We start from the raw sequence: 26595 nt of genomic DNA, 5'->3' as shown, positions 1-26595 counted from the left end.
TACACACACATACACATATACAATAATTGTACAAAAAAGTAGACACAACAAAAATTAGTTTTCTTGTTTTATTTTTTCTTTAATTTAAATTAATTTTAATAAATTTGCTAATTGGATGCAAAGAAGTGTATTTACCCCACAAGGTGCTCGTTTCTAGTGTAAAAATATCAAATAAAAGTGTGAAAATAAGTTTTACAACAAATCTAGAAAACATAATAATAATTGACACAAAACCATCATAATTGTACATCGTATGTGTGTGGGGTCATCATCATACCACTACCGCCGGCATCTCTGCGAGCAGTGCTTAGGAAAGCAGCGTCTCAGCAAATCTGATTTTTTTTATATGAACTAAGCATTTTACTTAGAGGGGGGGCATCTCAGCAAAATTGTCCCCATAAGTTATATACGTGTTTGTGTGTCGAACTCAGCAAAAATTGCTGAGCTGCAGCAAGTGTGAAAGCAGCGAGAAAGAATACGTTAACGTTTTTTGGCAGAGAAGCAAACGAAAACAAAAACATATTGTAAATTTTATTGATTTCCCCAAAAATTTCTTAAAAAAATTAAAAAAAAAAAACAAAAAGAAGACGAGACAGTATTTTAGCTAATTAGCAAATAAAATGGAATTTTCGGCCGATCCCTATGAATACAAGTTATATCAAATGTTCCAAAGTTGCGATACAAATCAGTGTGGTTTTTTGGATGAAAATTCCCTCAGACGTTTGTGTGCACAACTAGAATTACGTGATAAAGGTGCAGTGCTTATTGAAAATTTAGCCCGGGAAGGACGCACATCACATGTTACCTTTGAGAACTTTAAGGAAGCTTTATTGAATTTTTTAGGCACCGAAATCGATGGTGCAAATACCAGTGATATTACAGGAGAACAAAGAAAAGAACAAATTGCAAAAGACAACCAGGATAGTGTGGATAAATCAAGTGGAGGTAAGTAAGCAAGTTGTCTTATTTGCTTTTTTTTCTAAATTACGTCAAAATATTAATCAATAACAAATAAATTGATTAACATGTAAGATAAGATTTTTTTTGTATATCATACAAAACCACTTAAGAACGCCTAATGTTTTAGCCATAAAATTCTGATTTAATTATTATTTAGTTCCCGCAATAGGTGTCTTTAGGTTTTTGTCAATACAAGGGAAGGGAAATGTATCTGTTTTCAAGTGTCCCTATTAATAGAAGTCTTAGAAACTAATTAAATAGTAGTTTCAAAGCTTACACAATGATTTATTTTTATGCTAAAGAAAAATTCATTAGCGAATAATTTAGAATGATAACGTTAATGACATCAGAAAATCCAAGCAACGATCTTATACTTACCACACCTAAACAATATTATTAGGTAGGTAGGTAGGTTGATAGGAGGATGTATACTACATCAAATCCGAAGAAATACACCTAGGCCACTATCGGGCCTGTTGTGCGCTCCAATTCAAGAAAAAAAAAAAAAAAAAAAAAAAAAAATTGTTCACTGAATGTATTATTTTTCCATGTTCAGAAACTCAGTTTCCTGGACGTAATTCCTAAGAATCTTCCAATCGGTGTTGGTTAAGAATGTTATTTCTGGAATAACATCACTTCCAAGATACTTGGATCTAACTTCGACGAATGCCTGACAATGGCAAAGAAAGTGCTCCAGAGTTTCACTGTCCTCTCCACATGCTCTACATTCGTCTGAATTCGCACGTCCAATTTTGTATAGATGTGCTCGTAATCCTGTGTGTCCACTGAGAATACGTACCATCATACTAACCTCAGACTTGCTCATTTTGAGAAGATTTCTCGTCTTGCTCTCATCAGGGTCACCCCATAGAATCTTTGTGGTTCTACCCACCGTTTCATTATTCCAAGAGGCCTTATGGGATTCTCTCATCCATATTTTTAATTCAGCTTTTGTTGCGTCGAATGGTTTTGCGTTTGTCAGGTTAACTACATCGAGCTCCCTTCCCTTTAAAGCTATTACATTCGCCCTTTCGTTGCCGACTACTCCCGAGTGGCCTGGTACCCATATGATGTGAACCTTACCTCTGGGAGAGTATTCAGTTAAAGCTTTCTTACAATCCAATACAGTCTTAGATTTAATTCTATCACCTGATATCGCACAAATTGCCTTCTGGCTGTCGGTAAATATATTAAGCCCTGTGGGCGCCATATTTATTCTAATCCAATTTACACATTCCGTTATTGCTCGTACTTCTGCCTGGAAGCTTGTGTTATGATTAGGTAAACGGTGGTATATTTCTGTTTCTGGGTCTTCAATATAGAACCCCAGACCCACTTTGTCCCCTAATTTAGAGCCATCCGTGTAGCAACGGATTCCTACTGGTATTTGCTCTAATGTTCCGCTTGACCAAGACATTCTATCTGGGATTAGCGTTTCAAAGTTTCCGACATATTCAGTGTCTGGTATGCGATCAGGCACGTCCGATGAATGTGTATAACCTTCCAATGTGTCCAGTATACATTGATGACGTGTCTTATAACCGTTTTTGGCCAGTTCGCCTAAAGTAAAGAGCCGTTCGGCTGTAAGCGCCGCCTCATATCTTATATATGTTTCAATGGGTGGAATATCTAGCAACGTTTCCAGAGCCTTGGTTGAAGTAGTACACATGGCACCACTTATACCCAAGCAGCATGTACGCTGAACTCCCTGCAGTAGTTTGATATTACACTTTTTGTCCAAAGCACTCCACCAAATTATTGAAGCATAAGCTAGAATTGGTCTAATTACACTTTTATAAAGCCAATTTGTCATAGTAGGACTAAGACCCCATTTCATGCCTATGGTTCTCCTACATATCGCCCAGCACCGATGTGCCTTGTTGATCCTATCCTGTCAAGTATTACACCTAAGTACTTAACTTTGTCTGTCACCGGTATCTTCTTGCCCAAGAAGCAAGGTTCAGTATATGTAGAAATTTTTGTCTTTCTTGTGAAAAGACAGATTTCCGTCTTCGCCGGGTTAACATTGAGGCCTCTCGGTTGAGCCCAGCTCAAGGCCGTATTCAGAGCCTCCTCAGCTCTTCTACACAAGTAATTTGGATCCTTTCCCTTTAAAAGTATTACGACATCGTCTGCATAGCAGACAGGTCTAAGTCCTTTCTCGGTTAGGGTCCTTAGGAGGCTATTAATCGTGGTGACCCAGAGTAAAGGTGACAAAATGCCACCCTGTGGTATACCGCGAAATACCTTTTTCCTGATAGTTATATCGTACATCTCGCAGCTTATCCATCTGTTCCTTAGCATGTAGTTGATCCAGTTACGGAGCACCCGGTCAACATAAAACTGGTCTAGGGATTGGATAAGGGTATCAGTGTGCACGTTATTGAAAGCGCCTTCGATGTCAATGCATACTGCCAGTGTATACAGTTTGCTATCGAAAGATTCACTTATGTAGTGGACAACTTCATTTAAAGCGGTTTCCACCGATCGTCCCTTTACATAAGCATGCTGCTTATATTTAAGGTCATTGTATGGTATGCTGCTTTTAACCATGCTATCGACTATCCGTTCCAAGGTTTTAAGTAGGAAGGACGTAAGACTTATCGGTCGATAGGACTTAGGTGTCGCATAGCTAGGTTTCCCTGGTTTGGGTATAAATATTACCTTTGCATCCTGCCATTTAACTGGGGTATATGCCAATTTTAAGCATGCAGTGAATATCTGTGACAGATGTACGGAAACCAGTCCCGCCTCCATCTGCAAAAGTGCCGGGAAAATTCCATCCGGCCCTGCAGCTTTATAGGGAGCAAAGCTCTTGATTGCCCCTTTAACCATGTCAGTTGTAATAACTATTTCCGTGTTACCCTCCCCTTCCTCCAATATCGGTTCATCTATGTTATTCGATATACCGGGTGGGAAATGAGAATCCATTAGGAGTTTCATTGTCTCCTCCATATCCTCAAGCCTCCTGCCCGTGTCATCGATCATAGATTCCGGTTGGACATGAGTTTTGGATAGGAATTTTTTTATCTTCGATACGTCATTTACGCTATCTACCTGTTCACAGAAAAGTTTCCAGGAGTCTCGTTTGGCTTTTCGAACGATTTTCTTATATTCACCAAGTTTATTACGATACTCATCCCAGTATACTGCGGTCTTTTTACGCCGTGCCCGGTTAAATAGTTTGCGAAGAGTCTTCCCAAGGTTCCGGATCTCCCCAGTTACCCAGGGTTTTTCCTGGGCAGATCTCCGCTCTCGCAGAGGGCAGCTGTCCTCGAACGATTCAACCAGGGCACTTGTGAACGTTTCCACTTTGGCATCTATATCCTCTTTATTTCGACATTGAAAAGTATCCTGACCTAAACGGTTCTTTAGTAAGGCCCCGAACATTGTCCAATTAGTTTTAGACTTATTCCGAAACTTTATCGGCTTTGGTGGTGGCCTTAGTATTTTGAATCTTATGTACCGATGATCAGAAAAGGAGTGCTCGTCCGAAACTCTCCAATCCTGAATTTCGTTTATAAGCTCTTCTGAACATATAGTTATATCTAATACTTCTTCTCTGATTCTATTGACGAAGGTAGCTTTATTACCTAAGTTCAATGTTATCAAGTCTTTAGTATTAAAGAAATCCATGAGGGCTTGTCCCCTGCGATTGGTGTTTGTACTACCCCAAGCTACATGATGCGAGTTGGCATCACAACCTATTACAATTTTCTTATTTTTCCTTTGTGCCTCTTCAACCAGTTTCATCAGATCCGACGTTGGTGGTAGGGTCGGAGAATCGAAAGGCAGGTAAATAGATGCAAGGAATATGTTGCCTCGACCTTGCTTCAGCACCGTTGCATCCGATGTTGATAATCCTGTTGAGAGGAGAAAACATAAGTTCTTGTGACATAAGATACATGTTCTCGGGCGAGATCCTGTATCAGCGTAGAAAAGTTGGAAATTTACGTGATTTAATCCAGAAACCTTGTTGCGAATCGTCCAAGGTTCCTGGATTAAAGCTATATGTATTTTACCTGTGTTGATTTTAGCCATCAGAGCGTTGGTAGCTGTCTCGCTCCGATGGAGGTTTATTTGGATAACCTCAATCATGGTCATCCATTAAACTGTCTTCCAGCGAGTTGGTGGTCACCTCCTCGCTCTTTGGATTTGACTCCTCCGGATAGCCTGAAGTGGCTATTAATGCAGTGAGTACTGTTGATGGCACTGCGGTGTCCTTATCAGGCATAGGAATAGCAGTATTTTTAATAGACACATTCCCAATTCTGGAGAGCATTGCTGTTCTGTCTTCTGGCGGGTGAGTGATTTCCTCCTCGCTTTTAGGATTTGACTCCTCAACATTGCTAGTACTTGCTAATGATGCTTTGGGTACTGTCTTAGGTGTTTTAGTGTCCTTGTCGGGGCCGGTTTTGACAGCCCTTTCAATCGGCGCCTTCCCAATTTTGGAAAGGGCAACTACACTTTCTTCTGGCGAGTTAATGGTAAATTCCTCGATTTTAGGATTTGACTCCTCAACGTTATCAGTAGTGGATACTGTGGTCTTAGGTTTTTTAGTGTCCTTTTCGAGGCTTGTTGTAACAGCCCTTCCAATCGGCACCTTCCCAATTTTGAATATGACAGATTTAGAGGCGAAGTAAGCCCTACCTTTATTCTTGGCAAGACTAGCCATGGATTTCTGGTCGATACCTATTACAAATAAAGTTCCCTCAGGTTCTTCTTTCCTGTAAAAGACATCCCATTTTTCCACGGCCAGCTCAGCATTTTGACCTCCAAGAATTTCCAGTATACGTTCATTAGCCAGTTTACTGCCCCATCCTTTTATGTAGACAGTGGACTTTAGGAGCACCGGAAGCTCGCTCTTCTTTGCCAGTCCCAGCCTAGCGCCGTCCCAGGGAGGAGGGATACTTTCCACCAAGTTCTTTAGGGTGCTAACACATTGGTGAGATGCCAACCTCATCAACATCACGCCCATGCTGAACTCGCAGCTCTCGCTCTCTATTGGTTGTTTGCCCTTTGAAGCTATTGCATGGTCCACTATCTTATTGTTGACCAGGTCTTCTATTTTACTCTGTTGGTCTATTGGAATTTTGCCTGTCGGATTACCGGCATCGTAAACTGCATAGCAGAGATCGTCCCGGTGCCTACTTCTGGCAACTTTGGCGTAAGATGGCGGCTCTTTACCTTTTCCTCCGTCTAGCTTCTCCTTCCTCGTTTTTCGGGGCTTCTTTTGAGATTCCCTTACCTTCGAGGTTGATTTCGCCGACGTGTTCGTCTTCGGAATATCTGGCTTGGCGTTGTCACCCTTACTCGCAGGATTCTCACTTGAGATTCCTTTGAGTGAAGTATGGCTTGGCTTCGACTGTGTATTAGAAGACGGGGAGCTCTTTTTCTTCTTAGGCTTATTCTCAGTTGTCAACTCCTCGGGAGACCTGATCCTTTTTGCCTCAGATCTTGTGAGAGAGTCCGATTTTTCCTTTGGAGTGTCGTGGGATTGACTAACTATGATTTCCTGAAGCATCTTTTTCAACTTCCTCCTCTGTGCTCCAGAAAGTCTTTTCTTAGTAATAGGTAGTTTAGCTATGCTATCACTCACCTCTTTCACCATATTATTAAATAACCGACAAAAGAGGTGCAACATACACATGTCTTTGTTTTACCTCAAGAAAGTACACGTTTTTTTTAAACCCTACACCACTATAGTATGGAGGCTATTACGCGTTTGTGCATATGCTTGTAACACCCACCTTAGAGTATATCCATCGGTTAAGAATCACTTTCTGAGTCAATTTAGTTATGTCAGTCCGTCTGTGATGCTGTGTGCCCATGTAAATCTTGCGTGCAGGATGTAATTTTCAAGACAATATGAAATTTGGCACATTTTAAGGTTGGATCATTACTTAAGGACTTAAAGCCGATTTTATGTTTTTGATATAAAAACCGATTTTTCATTGAGAATATGAGTGATCACAGATTTTCACTGGTTTGTCGATTGGAGCGTTATTTAAGGATTTACAGCCGATTTTATGTTTTTCATATAAAAATAAATTTCTTATGGATCACAGATTTTCATTGTTTTGTCGATTGGAGCGTTATTTAAGGATTTAGAGCCGATTTTATGTTTTTCATATAAAAATCTATTTTTCATGGAAAATATGAGTGATCACAGATTTTCACTGTTTTGTCGATTGGAGCGTTATTTAAGGATTTAGAGCCGATTTTATGTTTTTGATATAAAAATCGATTTTTCATTGAAAATATGAGTGATCACAAATTTTCATTGTTTTGTCGATTGGAGCGTTATTTAAGGATTTAGAGCCGATTTTATGTTTTTCATATAAAAATCTATTTTTCATGGAAAATATGAGTGATCACAGATTTTCACTGTTTTGTCGATTGGAGCGTTATTTAAGGATTTAGAGCCGATTTTATGTTTTTGATATAAAAATCGATTTTTCATTGAAAATATGAGTGATCACAAATTTTCATTGTTTTGTCGATTGGAGCGTTATTTAAGGATTTAGAGCCGATTTTATGTTTTTTATATAAAAATCGATTTCTTATGGAAAATATGAGTGATCACAGATTTTCACTGTTTTGTCGATTGGAGCGTTATTTAAGGATTTAGAGCCGATTTTATGTTTTTGATATAAAAATCGATTTTTCATTGAAAATATGAGTGATCACAAATTTTCATTGTTTTGTCGATTGGAGCGTTATTTAAGGATTTAGAGCCAATTTTTTCTATGTTTTTCATATAATGTTTTTGATATAAAAATTGATTTCTTATGGAAAATATGAGTGATCACAGATTTTCACTGTTTTGTCGATTGGAGCGTTATTTAAGGATTTAGAGCCGATTTTATGTTTTTGATATAAAAATCGATTTTGCATTGAAAATATGAGTGATCACAGATTTTCATTGTTTTGTTGATTGGAGCGTTATTTAAGGATTTAGAGCCGATTTTATGTTTTTGATATAAAAATCGATTTTGCATTGAAAATATGAGTGATCACAGATTTTCATTGTTTTGTTGATTGGAGCGTTATTTAAGGATTTAGAGCCGATTTTATGTTTTTCATATAAAAATCTATTTTTCATGGAAAATATGAGTGATCACAGATTTTCACTGTTTTGTCGATTGGAGCGTTATTTAAGGATTTAGAGCCGATTTTATGTTTTTGATATAAAAATCGATTTTTCATTGAAAATATGAGTGATCACAAATTTTCATTGTTTTGTCGATTGGAGCGTTATTTAAGGATTTAGAGCCAATTTTTTCTATGTTTTTCATATAATGTTTTTGATATAAAAATTGATTTCTTATGGAAAATATGAGTGATCACAGATTTTCACTGTTTTGTCGATTGGAGCGTTATTTAAGGATTTAGAGCCTATTTTATGTTTTTCATATAAAAATATATTTTTCATGGAAAATATGAGTGATCACAGATATTCACTGTTTTGTCGATTGGAGCGTTATTTAAGGATTTAGAGCCGATTTTATGTTTTTCATATAAAAATCGATTTTGCATTGAAAATATGAGTGATCACAGATTTTCACTGTTTTGTGGATTGGAGCATTATTTAAGGATTTAGAGCCGATTTTATGTTTTTGATATAAAAACCGATTTTTCATTGAGAATATTTCACTGGTTTGTCGATTGGAGCGTTATTTAAGGATCACAGATTTTCATTGTTTTGTCGTTTGGAGCGTTATTTAAGGATTTAGAGCCGATTTTATGTTTTTCATATAAAAATCGATTTCTTATGGAAAATAGGAGTGATCACAGATTTTCATTGTTTTGTCGTTTGGAGCGTTATTTAAGGATTTAGAGCCGATTTTATGTTTTTCATATAAAAATCGATTTCTTATGGAAAATAGGAGTGATCACAGATTTTCACCGTTTTGTCGATTGGAGCCTTATTTAAGGATTTGGAGCCGATTTTATGTTTTTCATATAAAAATCGATTTTGCATGGAAAATATGAGTGATCACAGATTTTCACTGTTTTGTCGATTGGAGCGTTTTTTAAGGATTTAGAGCCGATTTTAAGTTTTTCATGTAAAAATCGATTTTGCATTGAAAATATGAGTGATCACAGATTTTCACTGTATTGTCGCTTGGAGCGTTATTTAAGGATTTAGAGCCGATTTTATGTTTTTCATATAAAAATCGATTTTTCATTGAAAATATGAGTGATCACAGATTTTCACTGTTTTATCGATTGGAGCGTTATTTAAGGATTTAGAGCCGATTTTATGTTTTTCATATAAAAATCGATTTTGCATTGAAAATATGAGTGATCACAGATTTTCACTGTTTTGTCGATTGGAGCGTTATTTAAGGATTTAGAGCCGATTTTATGTTTTTCATATAAAAATCGATTTTTCATGGAAAATATGAGTGATCACAGATTTTCACTGTTTTGTCGATTGGAGCCTTATTTAAGGTTTTAGAGCCGATTTTATGTTTTTCATATAAAAATCGATTTTTCATGGAAAATATGAGTGATCACAGATTTTCACTGTTTTGTCGATTGGAGCGTTATTTAAGGATTTAGAGCCGATTTTATGTTTTTCATGTAAAAATCGATTTTGCATTGAAAATATGAGTGATCACAGATTTTCACTGTTTTGTCGATTGGAGCGCTATTTAAGGATTTAGAGCCGATTTTATGTTTTTCATGTAAAAATCGATTTTGCATTGAAAATATGAGTGATCACAGATCTTCACTGTTTTGTCGATTGGAGCGTTATTTAAGGATTTAGAGCCGATTTTTCACAGATTTTCACTGTTTTGTCGATTGGAGCGTTATTTAAGGATTTAGAGCAGATTTTATGTTTTTCATATAAAAATCGATTTTGCATTGAAAATATGAGTGATCACAGATTTTCACTGTTTTGTCGATTGGAGCGTTATTTAAGGATTTAGAGCAGATTTATGTTTTTCATATAAAAATCGATTTTGCATTGAAAATATGAGTGATCACAGATTTTCACTGTTTTGTCGATTGGAGCGTTATTTAAGGATTTAGAGCCGATTTTATGTCATGTAAAAATCGATTTAGCATGGAAAATATGAGTGATCACAGATTTTCACTGTTTTGTCGATTGGAGCGTTATTTAAGGATTTAGAGCCGATTTTATGTTTTTCATATAAAAATCGATTTTGCATTGAAAATATGAGTGATCACAGATTTTCACTGTCTTGTCGATTGGAGCGTTATTTAAGGATTTAGAGCCGATTTTATGTTTTTCATGTAAAAATCGATTTTGCATTGAAAATATGAGTGATCACAGATTTTCACTGTTTTGTCGATTGGAGCGTTATTTAAGGATTTAGAGCCGATTTTATGTTTTTCATGTAAAAATCGATTTTGCATTGAAAATATGAGTGATCACAGATTTTCACTGTTTTGTCGATTGGAGCGTTATTTAAGGATTTAGAGCCGATTTTATGTTTTTCATGTAAAAATCGATTTTGCATTGAAAATATGAGTGATCACAGATATAAAAATCGATTTTTCATTGAAAATATGAGTGATCACAAATTTTCATTGTTTTGTCGATTGGAGCGTTATTTAAGGATTTAGAGCCAATTTTTTCTATGTTTTTCATATAATGTTTTTGATATAAAAATTGATTTCTTATGGAAAATATGAGTGATCACAGATTTTCACTGTTTTGTCGATTGGAGCGTTATTTAAGGATTTAGAGCCGATTTTATGTTTTTGATATAAAAATCGATTTTGCATTGAAAATATGAGTGATCACAGATTTTCATTGTTTTGTTGATTGGAGCGTTATTTAAGGATTTAGAGCCGATTTTATGTTTTTCATATAAAAATCTATTTTTCATGGAAAATATGAGTGATCACAGATTTTCACTGTTTTGTCGATTGGAGCGTTATTTAAGGATTTAGAGCCGATTTTATGTTTTTGATATAAAAATCGATTTTTCATTGAAAATATGAGTGATCACAAATTTTCATTGTTTTGTCGATTGGAGCGTTATTTAAGGATTTAGAGCCAATTTTTTCTATGTTTTTCATATAATGTTTTTGATATAAAAATTGATTTCTTATGGAAAATATGAGTGATCACAGATTTTCACTGTTTTGTCGATTGGAGCGTTATTTAAGGATTTAGAGCCTATTTTATGTTTTTCATATAAAAATATATTTTTCATGGAAAATATGAGTGATCACAGATATTCACTGTTTTGTCGATTGGAGCGTTATTTAAGGATTTAGAGCCGATTTTATGTTTTTCATATAAAAATCGATTTTGCATTGAAAATATGAGTGATCACAGATTTTCACTGTTTTGTGGATTGGAGCATTATTTAAGGATTTAGAGCCGATTTTATGTTTTTGATATAAAAACCGATTTTTCATTGAGAATATTTCACTGGTTTGTCGATTGGAGCGTTATTTAAGGATCACAGATTTTCATTGTTTTGTCGTTTGGAGCGTTATTTAAGGATTTAGAGCCGATTTTATGTTTTTCATATAAAAATCGATTTCTTATGGAAAATAGGAGTGATCACAGATTTTCATTGTTTTGTCGTTTGGAGCGTTATTTAAGGATTTAGAGCCGATTTTATGTTTTTCATATAAAAATCGATTTCTTATGGAAAATAGGAGTGATCACAGATTTTCACCGTTTTGTCGATTGGAGCCTTATTTAAGGATTTGGAGCCGATTTTATGTTTTTCATATAAAAATCGATTTTGCATGGAAAATATGAGTGATCACAGATTTTCACTGTTTTGTCGATTGGAGCGTTTTTTAAGGATTTAGAGCCGATTTTAAGTTTTTCATGTAAAAATCGATTTTGCATTGAAAATATGAGTGATCACAGATTTTCACTGTATTGTCGCTTGGAGCGTTATTTAAGGATTTAGAGCCGATTTTATGTTTTTCATATAAAAATCGATTTTTCATTGAAAATATGAGTGATCACAGATTTTCACTGTTTTATCGATTGGAGCGTTATTTAAGGATTTAGAGCCGATTTTATGTTTTTCATATAAAAATCGATTTTGCATTGAAAATATGAGTGATCACAGATTTTCACTGTTTTGTCGATTGGAGCGTTATTTAAGGATTTAGAGCCGATTTTATGTTTTTCATATAAAAATCGATTTTTCATGGAAAATATGAGTGATCACAGATTTTCACTGTTTTGTCGATTGGAGCCTTATTTAAGGTTTTAGAGCCGATTTTATGTTTTTCATATAAAAATCGATTTTTCATGGAAAATATGAGTGATCACAGATTTTCACTGTTTTGTCGATTGGAGCGTTATTTAAGGATTTAGAGCCGATTTTATGTTTTTCATGTAAAAATCGATTTTGCATTGAAAATATGAGTGATCACAGATTTTCACTGTTTTGTCGATTGGAGCGCTATTTAAGGATTTAGAGCCGATTTTATGTTTTTCATGTAAAAATCGATTTTGCATTGAAAATATGAGTGATCACAGATCTTCACTGTTTTGTCGATTGGAGCGTTATTTAAGGATTTAGAGCCGATTTTTCACAGATTTTCACTGTTTTGTCGATTGGAGCGTTATTTAAGGATTTAGAGCAGATTTTATGTTTTTCATATAAAAATCGATTTTGCATTGAAAATATGAGTGATCACAGATTTTCACTGTTTTGTCGATTGGAGCGTTATTTAAGGATTTAGAGCAGATTTATGTTTTTCATATAAAAATCGATTTTGCATTGAAAATATGAGTGATCACAGATTTTCACTGTTTTGTCGATTGGAGCGTTATTTAAGGATTTAGAGCCGATTTTATGTCATGTAAAAATCGATTTAGCATGGAAAATATGAGTGATCACAGATTTTCACTGTTTTGTCGATTGGAGCGTTATTTAAGGATTTAGAGCCGATTTTATGTTTTTCATATAAAAATCGATTTTGCATTGAAAATATGAGTGATCACAGATTTTCACTGTCTTGTCGATTGGAGCGTTATTTAAGGATTTAGAGCCGATTTTATGTTTTTCATGTAAAAATCGATTTTGCATTGAAAATATGAGTGATCACAGATTTTCACTGTTTTGTCGATTGGAGCGTTATTTAAGGATTTAGAGCCGATTTTATGTTTTTCATGTAAAAATCGATTTTGCATTGAAAATATGAGTGATCACAGATTTTCACTGTTTTGTCGATTGGAGCGTTATTTAAGGATTTAGAGCCGATTTTATGTTTTTCATGTAAAAATCGATTTTGCATTGAAAATATGAGTGATCACAGATTTTCACTGTTTTGTCGATTGGAGCGTTATTTAAGGATTTAGAGCCGATTTTATATTTTTCATATAAAAATCGATTTTGCATTGATAATATGAGTGATCACAGATTTTCACTGTTTTGTCGATTGAAGCGTTATTTAAGGATTTAGAGCCGATTTTTCACAGATTTTCACTGTTTTGTCGATTGGAGCGTTATTTAAGGATTTAGAGCCGATTTTATGATTTTCATATAAAAATCGATTTTTCATGGAAAATATGAGTGATCACAGATTTTCACTGTTTTGTCGATTGGAGCGTTATTTAAGGTTTTAGAGCCGATTTTATGTTTTTCATATAAAAATCGATTTTTCATGGAAAATATGAGTGATCGCAGATTTTCACTGTTTTGTCGATTGGAGCGTTATTTAAGGTTTTAGAGCCGATTTAATGTTTTTCATATAAAAATCGATTTTTCATGGAAAATATGAGTGATCACAGATTTTCACTGTTTTGTCGATTGGAGCGTTATTTAAGGATTTAGAGCCGATTTTATGTTTTTCATGTAAAAATCGATTTTGCATTGAAAATATGAGTGATCACAGATTTTCACTGTTTTGTCGATTGGAGCGTTATTAAGGTTTTAGAGCCGATTTTATGTTTTTGATATAAAAATCGATTTTGCATTGAAAATATGAGTGATCACAGATTTTCATTGTTTTGTTGATTGGAGCGTTATTTAAGGATTTAGAGCCGATTTTATGTTTTTCATATAAAAATCTATTTTTCATGGAAAATATGAGTGATCACAGATTTTCACTGTTTTGTCGATTGGAGCGTTATTTAAGGATTTAGAGCCGATTTTATGTTTTTCATGTAAAAATCGATTTTGCATTGAGAATATGAGTGATCACAGATTTTCACTGTTTTGTCGATTGGAGCGTTATTTAAGGATTTAGAGCCGATTTTATGTTTTTCATATAAAAATCGATTTTTCATGGAAAATATGAGTGATCACAGATTTTCACTGTTTTGTTAATTGGAGCATTATTTAAGGATTAGAGCCGATTTTATGTTTTTCATATAAAAATCTATTTCATATGGAAGATAGGAGTTATTTAGAGCTGATTTTATGTTTTTTATATAAAAATCGATTTCTTATGAAAAATATGAGTGATCACAGATTTTCACTGTTTTGTCGATTTTTATATGAAAAACATAAAATCGGCTCTAAATCTTTAAATAACGCTCCAATCGACAAAACAGTGAAAATCTGTGATCACTCATATTTTCCATAAGAAATCGATTTTATGTTTTTCATATAAAAATCGATTTCTTCTGGAAAATATGAGTGATCACAGATTTCCACTGTTTTGTCGATTGGAGCGTTATTTAAGGATTTAGAGCCGATTTTATGTTTTTTATATAAAAATCGATTTCTTATGGAAAATATGAGTGATTTTCACTGTTTTGTCGATTGGAGCGTTATTTAAGGATTTAGAGCCGATTTTATTTGTTTTGTTGATTGGAGCGTTATTTAAGGATTTAGAGCCGATTTTATGTTTTTCATATAAAAATCTATTTTTCATGGAAAATATGAGTGATCACAGATTTTCACTGTTTTGTCGATTGGAGCGTTATTTAAGGATTTAGAGCCGATTTTATGTTTTTGATATAAAAATCGATTTTTCATTGAAAATATGAGTGATCACAAATTTTCATTGTTTTGTCGATTGGAGCGTTATTTAAGGATTTAGAGCCAATTTTTTCTATGTTTTTCATATAATGTTTTTGATATAAAAATTGATTTCTTATGGAAAATATGAGTGATCACAGATTTTCACTGTTTTGTCGATTGGAGCGTTATTTAAGGATTTAGAGCCTATTTTATGTTTTTCATATAAAAATATATTTTTCATGGAAAATATGAGTGATCACAGATATTCACTGTTTTGTCGATTGGAGCGTTATTTAAGGATTTAGAGCCGATTTTATGTTTTTCATATAAAAATCGATTTTGCATTGAAAATATGAGTGATCACAGATTTTCACTGTTTTGTGGATTGGAGCATTATTTAAGGATTTAGAGCCGATTTTATGTTTTTCATATAAAAATCGATTTTGCATGGAAAATATGAGTGATCACAGATTTTCACTGTTTTGTGGATTGGAGCATTATTTAAGGATTTAGAGCCGATTTTATGTTTTTTATATAAAAATCGATTTTTCATGGAAAATATGAGTGATCACAGATTTTCACTGTTTTGTCGATTGGAGCGTTATTTAAGGATTTAGAGCCGATTTTATGTTTTTCATATAAAAATCGATTTTGCATGGAAAATATGAGTGATCACAGATTTTCACTGTTTTGTTAATTGGAGCATTATTTAAGGATTAGAGCCGATTTTATGTTTTTCATATAAAAATCTATTTCATATGGAAGATAGGAGTTATTTAGAGCTGATTTTATGTTTTTTATATAAAAATCGATTTCTTATGGAAAATATGAGTGATCACAGATTTTCACTGTTTTGTCGATTGGAGCGTTATTTAAAGATTTAGAGCCGATTTTATGTTTTTCATATAAAAATCGATTTTGCATTGAAAATATGAGTGATCACAGATTTTCACTGTTTTGTCGATTGGAGCGTTATTTAAGGATTTAGAGCCGATTTTATGTTTTTCATATAAAAATCGATTTCTTATGGAAAATATGAGTGATCACAGATTTTCACTGTTTTGTCGATTGGAGCGTTATTTAAGGATTTAGAGCCTATTTTATGTTTTTCATATAAAAATATATTTTTCATGGAAAATATGAGTGATCACAGATATTCACTGTTTTGTCGATTGGAGCGTTATTTAAGGATTTAGAGCCGATTTTATGTTTTTCATATAAAAATCGATTTTGCATTGAAAATATGAGTGATCACAGATTTTCACTGTTTTGTGGATTGGAGCATTATTTAAGGATTTAGAGCCGATTTTATGTTTTTCATATAAAAATCGATTTTGCATGGAAAATATGAGTGATCACAGATTTTCACTGTTTTGTGGATTGGAGCATTATTTAAGGATTTAGAGCCTATTTTATGTTTTTCATATAAAAATATATTTTTCATGGAAAATATGAGTGATCACAGATATTCACTGTTTTGTCGATTGGAGCGTTATTTAAGGACTTAGAGCCTATTTTATGTTTTTTCATATAAAAATATATTTTTCATGAAAAATATAAGTGATCACAAATTTTCAGTGTTTTGTCGATTGGAGCGTTATTTAAGGATCTACAGGATCTGGTAGAATTTTACTGATAAAGTTTGTTATTTTAAAATAAAATTGGTTTTTGATTTTGAAAGGAAAATTACTGGGTCTACTTTTATCAGCTTCTGGTCAATTTACAAAGGGATGTTAAGTTAATTATGTGTGTATTTTCTTATCTCTCTACATATGTTATCTTTTCCTTGAGTTATTAACTAATTAGACCTTTCTTATCCTAAACTTAGCGCTTATAATCTTTTACGATTGGAAACACCTGACTGACACTAGGTATAAATGTTTATTATTTTTTTACCTGAATTAAAGTATAAGCCCACTGCAAAATTTACATATGCTAGCATTAAGCGAACATATTGGCAGATATTTAATTCTGGGAAAACGCTAAAGATAATCCTGCAATAATAAAATTAGTACCTGAGTTAGCGAGATGATTAGTTTTAAATAGTATAAATAGTTTTGAAATTTGTCATATAGACATCAGTTGTCTAAAAGACATACACTGTGATTGTAGAAAACTAAAGATTTTTAAAAAATCGTTAACTAAATACAAAAATTTAACATGGGCACTCGATTCTTTTATAAAAAGGCTAAAAATTATATTGATCCTACTATGGAGCAATTAGCTAGACAATTTCGTAAGTTATTTTTTTGCAGTTGAAATAAATGATTTAATAATAATTATTTTTTATTTAATATTTTGCAGAACGTGCTTTAATCATATCGGAACAACAGGAAACCTTCATTGTCGACAGTCCGCCAGAATCACCGGATCGTGAAGTTTCACCCAAACTGGTGGTGGGCAGCAAAAAGTATGGTCGCCGTTCCCGGCCACAGACACAAAGAACACCCAATGAACAAACGGCCTCTGATTCTGATGATTCCAATGAAGAACAAGATTCTCACAGAGGCTGCACAACGCAACAAGTTAAAAGATCAACTTCACAAACCGATATACCCGGTTCAAGAAGACGTTGTGCTACTTCCGGCGTAACAGAAAGTAAATTGAAAAGATGTGCTTCATTACCAGCCCAAAGAAATCTTTTCAATGCCAATAAAACCAAATTGGTAACTAACAAAGGAAGCCTGGTTAAAGACTCACTGGTACCAATAACAAAAAATACCCTCAGCAGCAGCGTAGAATCCTTAGGTATGTATCAAATTTACTTTTACATAATTGTGTCTGTCCTATTTATTACTTTCCAAAATGAAAAACATCAAAGCTTTTGTTTAAAACATATTTTTTCGCTCACACTTCACACTAAACTTTCAATACTCTTAACGGATTCTTAAGTTATAAATATAAATTGGGATTATTTTTTTTTTTTTGAATTAACTTTTCTTTAAAAGGAAATTCATTAAACACAGCTTTAGGCTTTTAGGTTTAGATGTCATTGTTAATACAATCAAACGAATTTCCATTTCACTTTAAACAAAATCTATGTCTTCTTCATTATTATATTTAAACAAAAAATGCACTTAAATATTTATTGCCATTAACTTACTTACTGCTTCATTTTAAACAAATTCATTCCAAACAAACATACATTAAAACTTAGGCTCGCGTAAGTCATGTTTTTAGACTACGGTTGGCTTATTAAAGACATTAAAAAGCGTAACCAAATGCTGCAATTGAATTTGAATTTTGTGCTTTTCATTCATATTAGTATTCTTACTATAGTTGGCCACCGTTTACATAAATGTATGTATATTAGTGTTTCTGCTACGTTGTGATTGTAAATTATGCTTTTGCATTTCTATTAAGTTGATTAGTTTTGTTTTTGTCTTTCATCTCTAAACAAACGTTTATATTCACCTACAACAACTTCACCGTATCTAAAATATATCTAAAAATATAGGTTTGAAAAATCTTACATCTGCCATGCACGCTGTTTGGAGTTCCTATGACTGGGAGTTAAGCAAAAGTCATTTTAAAACTGGATATTTGGCTAAAGGTTTGTTTTGTTTTCAACTAAATCAAATTATTTGGCATTGATTTATAAGAAAAATTAAAAAAATAAAAAAAAAAAAAACGGCTGGTGGTATAAATATGCACGCTCTTTTTTAAGAGTGGCTAGTTGTAGTATAAACAAAAAATAAACAATTTGGCACCCTATTTCAGTATCTTATCCTACCATTCTACTACTTTTCTTTTTCAAAGCACTTAAACAAAATTTACACTAAAAAATCTCTTTCATACATCTTTTTAGTTTTTCTTTTTTTTTTGTACATTTTGGTTTTAGAGTAACTAGTTCCAAAAAAAAAAACAAAATTATTTGGGATTTCTTGAGTATAAAATAAAATCAAATTGTTTAGTTAAGTTTGGTAAAGGTTTAACTGGACCTTTTTCTACAACACAAGGCCTATTAGCTCAGTCTACTTATTACAACAAATTGATTTACTTTTAAACTCATAAAAATCCTTACAAAACTTAAGATTTTATTTCTTTTTTTTCCAAATCTAACTCATGAATTTGTGGTTTTTTAGTCACTACCTTTTGTATTTGTTTTTTTTTTTTTAATAATTAAAATTTACAAAATTTAATTTGTTTTTTGAAATAATAGAATCACCAGGTTTGATGGAAACTTTACCCATAAACAGCATTCTAGATATATGGGAACGTGCTTCAATACCCAATGGTCGTGGTATATTATTAGCTTTAGGCTTTGATAATGATGAAATCAATATAGCTCAACTGAACAAGGTAATGGAAGAGGAAATCTCAAATCTTGAAGATGAACCACAAATGGCTTTAATGAAAGCCTGTTTAGTGCTACAAACCGAAGAACTTGGTAGTCTTAGGCAATTTTCCAAACAACTGCGTGATGAAAATGCCAAGTTAAGAGCAGATAATAAAGATGCCAATAGACGTATTTCTCTGCTGGCGGCTGAAATAGATGAAAGACATGCTTCTTTGGAAGATGCCACCAAAAAAGAGGTACATTCTTTTAAGCTTAACTAAACCCCAAACATCAATATTAACTTTTACTACTCTTTAACTTTCAGATACGCCTTTTAGAACAAAGACATGCTGGTGTAGTACGTGATTTAACAGCACGCTTAGCTAATGATCGTGAAAACTGGTGTAATCTTAATACTCGCTTAGAATCGAAACTGAAAATTTTTGAACAAGAAGAGATCAAGATAAAAACCGAGCTAGAACTAGTGCGCCGTGAAAATGAAGACTTGGAGGGAGAAAAACAAAAAATGCAAAAACAAATAACCGAATTATTAGAAAAGAATATTGAATTGCAGCGTGAACTAACCGAAATGGATGAAACTAATCATTGTGAAAGACGTAAACAACAATTCGATAAGTCCAACGATGATGAGGAGGTTTTACGTTTAGTGGAAAAAGTATCCACTTTACAAGTTGAAAACTGCAATCTAAGAGATAAAAATGATGAGTTAATAGCAGAAGTAGAAACTCTAAATCATGATCTTAATAAAATGAAAATGAAATGGAAAAAATTAACAATTAATCAGGAAACGACCAATCAAGATTTAGATGAAAATGAAATGAGCTCTTCCAGTACAGCAACTAAAAGACGTGGTGATTCTCCCTCCAAGACCAGGCTCATTGAAGAGAGTCCTCGTTTGGGTAAACTAAGGAAATGTACCAATGATGCCAACAATACTTGTAGTGAAAATAGTGATACAAGTGGTGAATGGATGGCTTTGAATTCAGAATTACATAATTCTCAAACAAAATCCTCTGAAATAGAAACACTCAGGAAAAGAATCTCAGAATTAGAAGAACAATTAAAACAGGCTAAAGAGAAACTGCTAACACAAACTCCCTCAACATCTTCTGCAAATGTCAGCCACGAAGAACGTTGCAAAGAACTAGAAGCCAGTCTAGAGCAAATGCAAAAAGCTTATGAAGATTGTGAAGATTACTGGCAAGCTAAACTAACCGAAGAGAGAAATCTATTCGAAAAAGAGCGACAAATTTATGAAGAAGAACAGCAAGAGAGTGATAAAAAGTTTACCGAACTCATGGAAAAGGTACGTGAGTACGAGGAACAATTCAGCAAAGATGGCCGCCTTTCACCTATCGAAGAGAAAGATGCCCTCGAACAGCAATATGCTGATTTAGAAGCTGAGGCTGAAGAAATACGAGAAAATGCTCGTAAAATGTTTGAAGAAAAATCACAAGAAATTGAAGCTTTACAAAACGAAATCGAAGATTTACGTATACGTTTAGGTGAAAGTGTAGAGATTTTAACGGGAGCTTATGAACTTAAACCCGAAACCGTAGCTAACAATACTAGTTTGACCGAAGCTGGTAGTCCAGCTAATTCTCCCATTAGCTATTTATGGCACCAGAGCACTATACAAGAACCGGCCAAAAACTGCCAGCCTTTAGAAACGAATATAACAGCATTGGGTTCTATGTTGCCGGTGAGCAATCAAACTGTACGGTGAGTACCACACAATTTAGAAAAACTCTTCATTTTCGTTCTCTATATATCCGTTTAAGCTTTTGCCACTTTTTGACGACAAGTTATGCATAAAAAGCTTAAGTGTTTTCATTAGCCTTAATATGATTATATTTTTTTTATTAAATCCCTTCCCTATAAAATATTTTAGCTGCTCCTTTCCCTTGAAATCTCAAAACCCGCCCTTGCAATTCTCTAAACGTCTTTTAAATCGGTTGATCGGTAATATATAATTTCTAGCTAAATGCTTAGTCTAAAAATACATTTAAAACGCTTTGAACTAAAAGTTCTTAAGCGTAACATAACAAAAAAAAAAATGATCTCAAAAAGTCACTTGACTATAAAAAATAACCTTTTAAATAAAAATCCTAGTAAATAAAGAAAATAATAAATCTTATTGATATAAACGAGTTTTCATTTATGACCTAAAGTTTGACATAAATCAAAATTATCTTCTGATTTAGACGATGATATAACTTTTCTGACACTTTAGTGCAAATTTGCTTTGTATTAATTAGCAAGAATCTCTCGAGAGTCTTTGTAAATAAAATAAAAATTATTTTAGTGTGTTTTTTATTTACTTTAGAATTAAATTAATGCCCCTATAACTAGGGGCATTTTCTATATAATAAATTTATAAAATAAATCCTGTATTTTGTTGTTTTTAATTATAAATTGCTTGGCTTTCAAATTGACTTTAAACGAAATTTTCACTTTGTTTGTTAAAGTCTGTTTTGTTTCATGATGAATGTTATTACCGCGATATAATTTATTTTAATCGGTTTTATTCGCATTGTGGTATGTTGTTCCTCTTTTATCATTGGATGCTACAATAAATTGCATTCCAGGAACTTTTAAGTTCTTGGGTTTGATACAAAACCAAATCTTATTGAAGAATCTCTGGCTAATAAAACATTCGCTTTAAATGTTATGAGTACTTGAATACCTTGTAAACATAGTAAATCTATCTTGGATTTTAAAGTTTGTAAGAAAACAACTACAAAGTGGAGGTGTCAAATCATCACACAAACCATACTTAGAAGATTTTTTAACATTGCAAGTTTAGCTAATAAAACATGCAGTTTGTTAAATAAAACTTGCAAAACTCACACAGAATAGATGTAATCACTCATCATAGCAAACTATTTTTGCAAGCCTTGCAAATATTGTAATATTTGGTTTAAAGGTAATGCAGATTTGCCAGCACATTTGCTACTATCGGAAATACACTTGGAGGTGTGATTGCTGTTAGTTAGTTAGTTTGAAAGGAGCATGTATATACATTAAATCCGAAGAAATCGGGCCTGTTGTGCGCTCCTTTAGCAGTGCATCAGGTGGGAATCGAACCTACCACCTCCTACCAGACTATGCAAAGAAATGTTCTAGGTTAGGTGAACATGTTGTTCGCATGTTTACATTACTGCGTATGCACTTAATCAGGATCTAAACCCTTTCGTCATTAGTCGTTTCTAGGAGATTAAAACTTATGACATAAAGGCCAGTGACCGCAAACTATTCCGTTAGTATTCCGTAGCTGAGCTCCTGGAAGTCTTGTTGGCCACATGATCTTCACTTTTTTACATATAGGCTCGATTAATTACCTAAACTCTACATGCTCGTGATATTTTATCTCGAATCGAGCATGGATATCGATATACTCTTAGTCTCATCTGTTGCTAAAGAAATAACAATTTTCGAAACATAATTAGTACACTCCCCACTTTGGTTGTCCAACATTCAAGAACCATGTTGATGTCATGTAGATACCATCGACTAGCCGCTTGACTGGCTCTTTGGAAATTGAAAGCTATTTCCTTTAATATTTTATAAGATAAAGCCAGTTGCTTAAGAGAAGGTCTTCCGTGAGACATTTTGTTTGATGGTATCCTTACTCGGATACCATATGATCCATTGTGATCATTGTAATCAATTAAAATTATGAATCTGAACAAATATTATGACCCGTAAACTGAGCAATTCAGATATTCCGATCTGAGGCTCGGTGATATGGTGTTTAGAAGGGATAACATATAGGTCCAGGGTTATAATTATGAATCCCTCCTTTGAGATATATCTATCTATCTATCTATCTATCTAGCGAGCGAGCGAGCGAGCGAGCGAGCTAGCGGATCGAGCACGAGCGAGCGAGCGAAGGCGAGCAGGAGAGCGAGGAGCGAGCGAGCGAGCGAGCGAGCGAGCGAGCGAGCGAGCGAGCGACCGAGCGAGCGACGAGCGAGCGAGCGAGCGAGCGAGCGAGCGAGCGAGCGAGCGAGCGGACAGAGCGAGCGAGCGAGCGAGCGAGCGAGCGAGCGAGCGGGAGCGAGCGAGCGAGCGAGCGAGCGAGCGAGCGAGCGAGAGCGAGCGAGGAGCGAGCGAGGAGCGAGCGAGCGAGCGAGCGAGAGCGAGCGAGCGAGCGAGCGAGCGAGCGAGCGAGCGAGCGAGCGAGCGAGCGAGGCGAGCGAGCGAGCGAGGAGCGAGACCGAGCGAGCGAGCGAGCAGCGAGACGAGCGAGCGAGCGAGCGAGCGAGCGAGCGAGCGAGCGAGCGACAGAGCGAGCGAGCGAGCGAGCGAGAGAGCGAGCGAGCGAGCGAGAGCGAGCGAGCGAGCGAGCGAGCGAGCGAGCGAGCGAGCGAGCGAGGAGCGAGCGAGCGAGCGAGCGAGCGCGAGCGAGCGAGCGAGCGAGCGAGCGAGCGAGCGAGCGAGCGAGCGGCGAGCGACCGAAGCGAGCGAGCGAGCGAGCGAGCGAGCGAGCGAGCGAGCGAGCGAGAGAGCGAGCGAGCGAGCGAGCGAGCGAGCGAGCGAGCGAGCGAGCGAGCGAGCGAGCGAGCGAGCGAGCGAGCGAGCGAGCGAGCGAGCGAGCGAGCGAGCGAGCGAGCGAGCGAGCGAGCAGCGAGCTAGCGAGCGAGCGAGCGAGCGAGCGAGCGCAGCGAGCGAGCGAGCGAGCGAGCGAGCGAGAGAGCGAGCGAGCGAGCGAGCGAGCGAGCGAGCGAGCGAGCGAGCGAGCGAGCGAGCGAGCGAGCGAGCGAGGAGCGAGCGAGCGAGCGAGCGAGCGAGCGAGCGAGCGAGCGAGCGAGCGAGCGAGCGAGGAGCGAGCGAGCGAGCGAGCGAGCGAGCGAGCGAGCGAGCGAGCGAGCGAGCGAGCGAGCGAGCGAGCGAGCGAGCGAGCGAGCGAGCGAGCGAGCGAGCGAGCGAGCGAGCGAGCGAGCGAGCGAGCGAGCGAGCGAGCTAGCGAGCGAGCGAGCAGCGAGCGAGCGAGCGAGCGAGCGAGCGAGCGAGCGAGCGAGCGAGCGAGCGAGCGAGCGAGCGAGCGAGCGAGCGAGCGAGCGAGCGAGCGAGCGAGCGAGCGAGCGAGCGAGCGAGCGAGCGAGCGAGCGAGCAGCGAGCGAGCGAGCGAGCGAGCGAGCAGCGAGCGAGCGAGCGAGCGAGCGAGCGAGCGAGCGAGCGAGCGAGCGAGCGAGCGAGCGAGCGAGCGAGCGAGAGAGCGAGCGAGCGAGCGAGCGAGCGAGCGAGCGAGCGAGCGAGCGAGCGAGCGAGCGAGCGAGCGAGCGAGCGAGCGAGCGAGCGAGCTAGCGAGCGAGCGAGCGAGCGAGCGAGCGAGCGAGCGAGCGAGCGAGCGAGCGAGCGAGCGAGCGAGCGAGAGAGCGAGCGAGCGAGCGAGCGAGCGAGCGAGCGAGAGCAGCGAGCGAGACGAGCAGCGAGCGAGCGAGCGAGAGAGCGAGCGAGCGAGCGAGCGACGAGCGAGCGAGCGAGGCGAGCGAGCGAGCGAGCGAGCGAGCGAGCAGCAGCGAGCGAGCGAGCGAGCGAGCGAGCGAGAGCGAGCGAGCGAGCGAGCGAGCAGCGAGCGAGGAGCGAGAGAGCGAGCGAGCGAGCGACGAGCGAGCGAGCGAGCGAGCGAGCGAGCGAGCGAGCGAGCGAGCGAGCGAGCGAGAGCGAGCGAGCGAGCGAGCGAGCGAGCGAGCGAGCGAGCGAGCGAGCGAGCGACCGAGCGACCGAGCGAGCGAGCGAGGAGCGAGCGAGCGAGCGAGAGAGCGAGCGAGCGAGCGAGCTAGCGAGCGAGCTAGGCGAGAGCGAGCGAGCGAGCGAGCGATCGAGCGAGCGAGCGAGATAGCGAGAGCGATCGAGCGAGCGGCGAGCGAGCTAGATCTATCGATGCGATCTATTAGATATCTATCTATCTATCTATCTATCTATCTATCTATCTATCTATCTATCTATCTATCTATCTATCTATCTATCTATCTAACCTTGAACTATTCCACTATTTCTAGCGGCAATTTATCTACTTCCGAGACCACTATATTCAGCACAACACCTCTACAGTCGCCCATCGAAAAGCCCACAACACAATCTCAAACACAATCAACTCAATCGGAGGCTGGTGATGTGGCCGATTGTGAAACCTCATCAACAGCATCGGGTAAAAGCTTTGAAACGCACAGTATACACTCCAATCAAAGCTATCAACATCAACAACGAAACAATCAATCGGCAACTAAATCCATTAGCAGTACTAAAAATAGTTCACCTAGTCCCACGCCTAGCGTTTTAAAAGATGAGCTTAAACGTTTGAAATATTTTGAAATTTCATTGAAAGAACAAATTAAGGATTTGTCTTTACAACGAGATGGTTTAATTATGGAATTGCAGCAATTGCAAGAAGCTAAACCAGTATTAGAAAAGGCTTATGCGGTAAGTATTAGTTTATATTTAATTTGAATAAGATATATTTGAATATTTAAATAATTTTCTTTAAAACAATTCAAAGCGCACCTCACATCCTTCTTTAATACAAAGAGTCAATCAACTTGAACTGAAGAATAGGCATTTACAAAACGTTGTCAAACAACAGCAACAGTATACGGAATCTATAATGCAACGTAGGTTTTGTTGAACTTAATTTATTAAGGGAATTGAAATTTAAAAGAATTTATACCAATATTTTCAGAATCTTGGCGTCATCATCAAATCGAGCTAAATGATTTACATGGTCGCCTAGAGGCTCAAGGAGCTTTAATTGCCGAACAAGTACAGCGTTTACAAAATGCTGATATTTTAGTTAAAGATTTATATGTAGAGAATTCGCATCTTACCGCATCTGTACAACGACTCGAACAGCAAAGAGTACGAGCTAATATGTTGCAGCAACAACAGCAAAGACAAAGTTGTACTGGCTTACCGGGTATACCTTAAATATGACTACAACTAATGAATACTTATGAAAAAAAGAGAAAAAAAAAAAAACAAATCTTTCTAAGGCATCAGTCATCAGTCACAAAACATACATTTTAACATAGGGCAGTTAAATAAGGTAAGCATACTGTCATACTATTGTTATAAAGAATTTTTTACATTGGAAACTTGAATGACATTGCAACTAGTAACTGTAAAAGCTGTCTTTCACTATCTCAACTTTACCTTCAAAAAAGAACTCATCATTTATTTCTATTACAACGACATCGTGGTGTATATGAACGTGCTCCTTGCCCCATACGTGCTTTAATGTCGTTTTATAGTTACGTTAAAAGACATTAGTTAATAATGTTTGAATTTTTCAATAGTTATAAAAAATAGTTAAGGATTTAACGCGCAATATACATAATGTTAAAACACATACATACAACAATGTATGCTGATTAAGAGAATTGTTATATTTTGTTCGATAACATT

The 26595-nt window shown here is 36.5% G+C and overlaps 1 protein-coding gene across 2 annotated transcripts; it reads left to right on the top strand.

Moving 5' to 3' along the window:
• LOC119603565 (blastoderm-specific protein 25D) lies at nucleotides 1-26189 on the top strand. 2 transcript variants are annotated; one of them, XM_037955612.1, is made up of 8 exons: nucleotides 1-945; nucleotides 17193-17636; nucleotides 18346-18441; nucleotides 19051-19424; nucleotides 19493-20910; nucleotides 25197-25617; nucleotides 25694-25805; nucleotides 25874-26189. In XM_037955612.1, the coding sequence occupies exons 1-8, from the start codon at nucleotides 621-623 to the stop codon at nucleotides 26116-26118; spliced, it is 3435 nt and encodes a 1144-aa protein (XP_037811540.1). In that variant the 5' UTR covers nucleotides 1-620; the 3' UTR covers nucleotides 26119-26189. The 2 variants fall into 2 exon arrangements, with proteins under 2 accessions (XP_037811540.1, XP_037811541.1); XM_037955613.1 differs by lacking the exon at nucleotides 18346-18441 and having other exon boundaries at nucleotides 3-945.
• The last annotated feature ends 406 nt before the right edge of the window (nucleotides 26190-26595 follow it).

Source organism: Lucilia sericata, unplaced genomic scaffold (genome assembly GCF_015586225.1).
Source record: "Lucilia sericata isolate MDLA Ls3-8-SP2 unplaced genomic scaffold, ASM1558622v1 Contig000312F_arrow, whole genome shotgun sequence".
NCBI classification, from domain to species: Eukaryota; Metazoa; Arthropoda; class Insecta; order Diptera; family Calliphoridae; genus Lucilia; species Lucilia sericata.
Note: the sequence above shows the minus strand (reverse complement) of the source record. Positions and strands in the feature narration are given on the sequence as shown.

Coding starts and splice junctions, on each gene's coding strand:
- LOC119603565 (XM_037955612.1), top strand. CDS start 621: ATGGAATTTTCGGCCGATCCCTATGAATACAAGTTATATCAAATGTTC. Junction 19,425..19,492: donor AAGATGCCACCAAAAAAGAG/GTACATTCTTTT, acceptor TTTAACTTTCAG/ATACGCCTTTTAGAACAAAG. Junction 25,806..25,873: donor TACGGAATCTATAATGCAAC/GTAGGTTTTGTT, acceptor CAATATTTTCAG/AATCTTGGCGTCATCATCAA.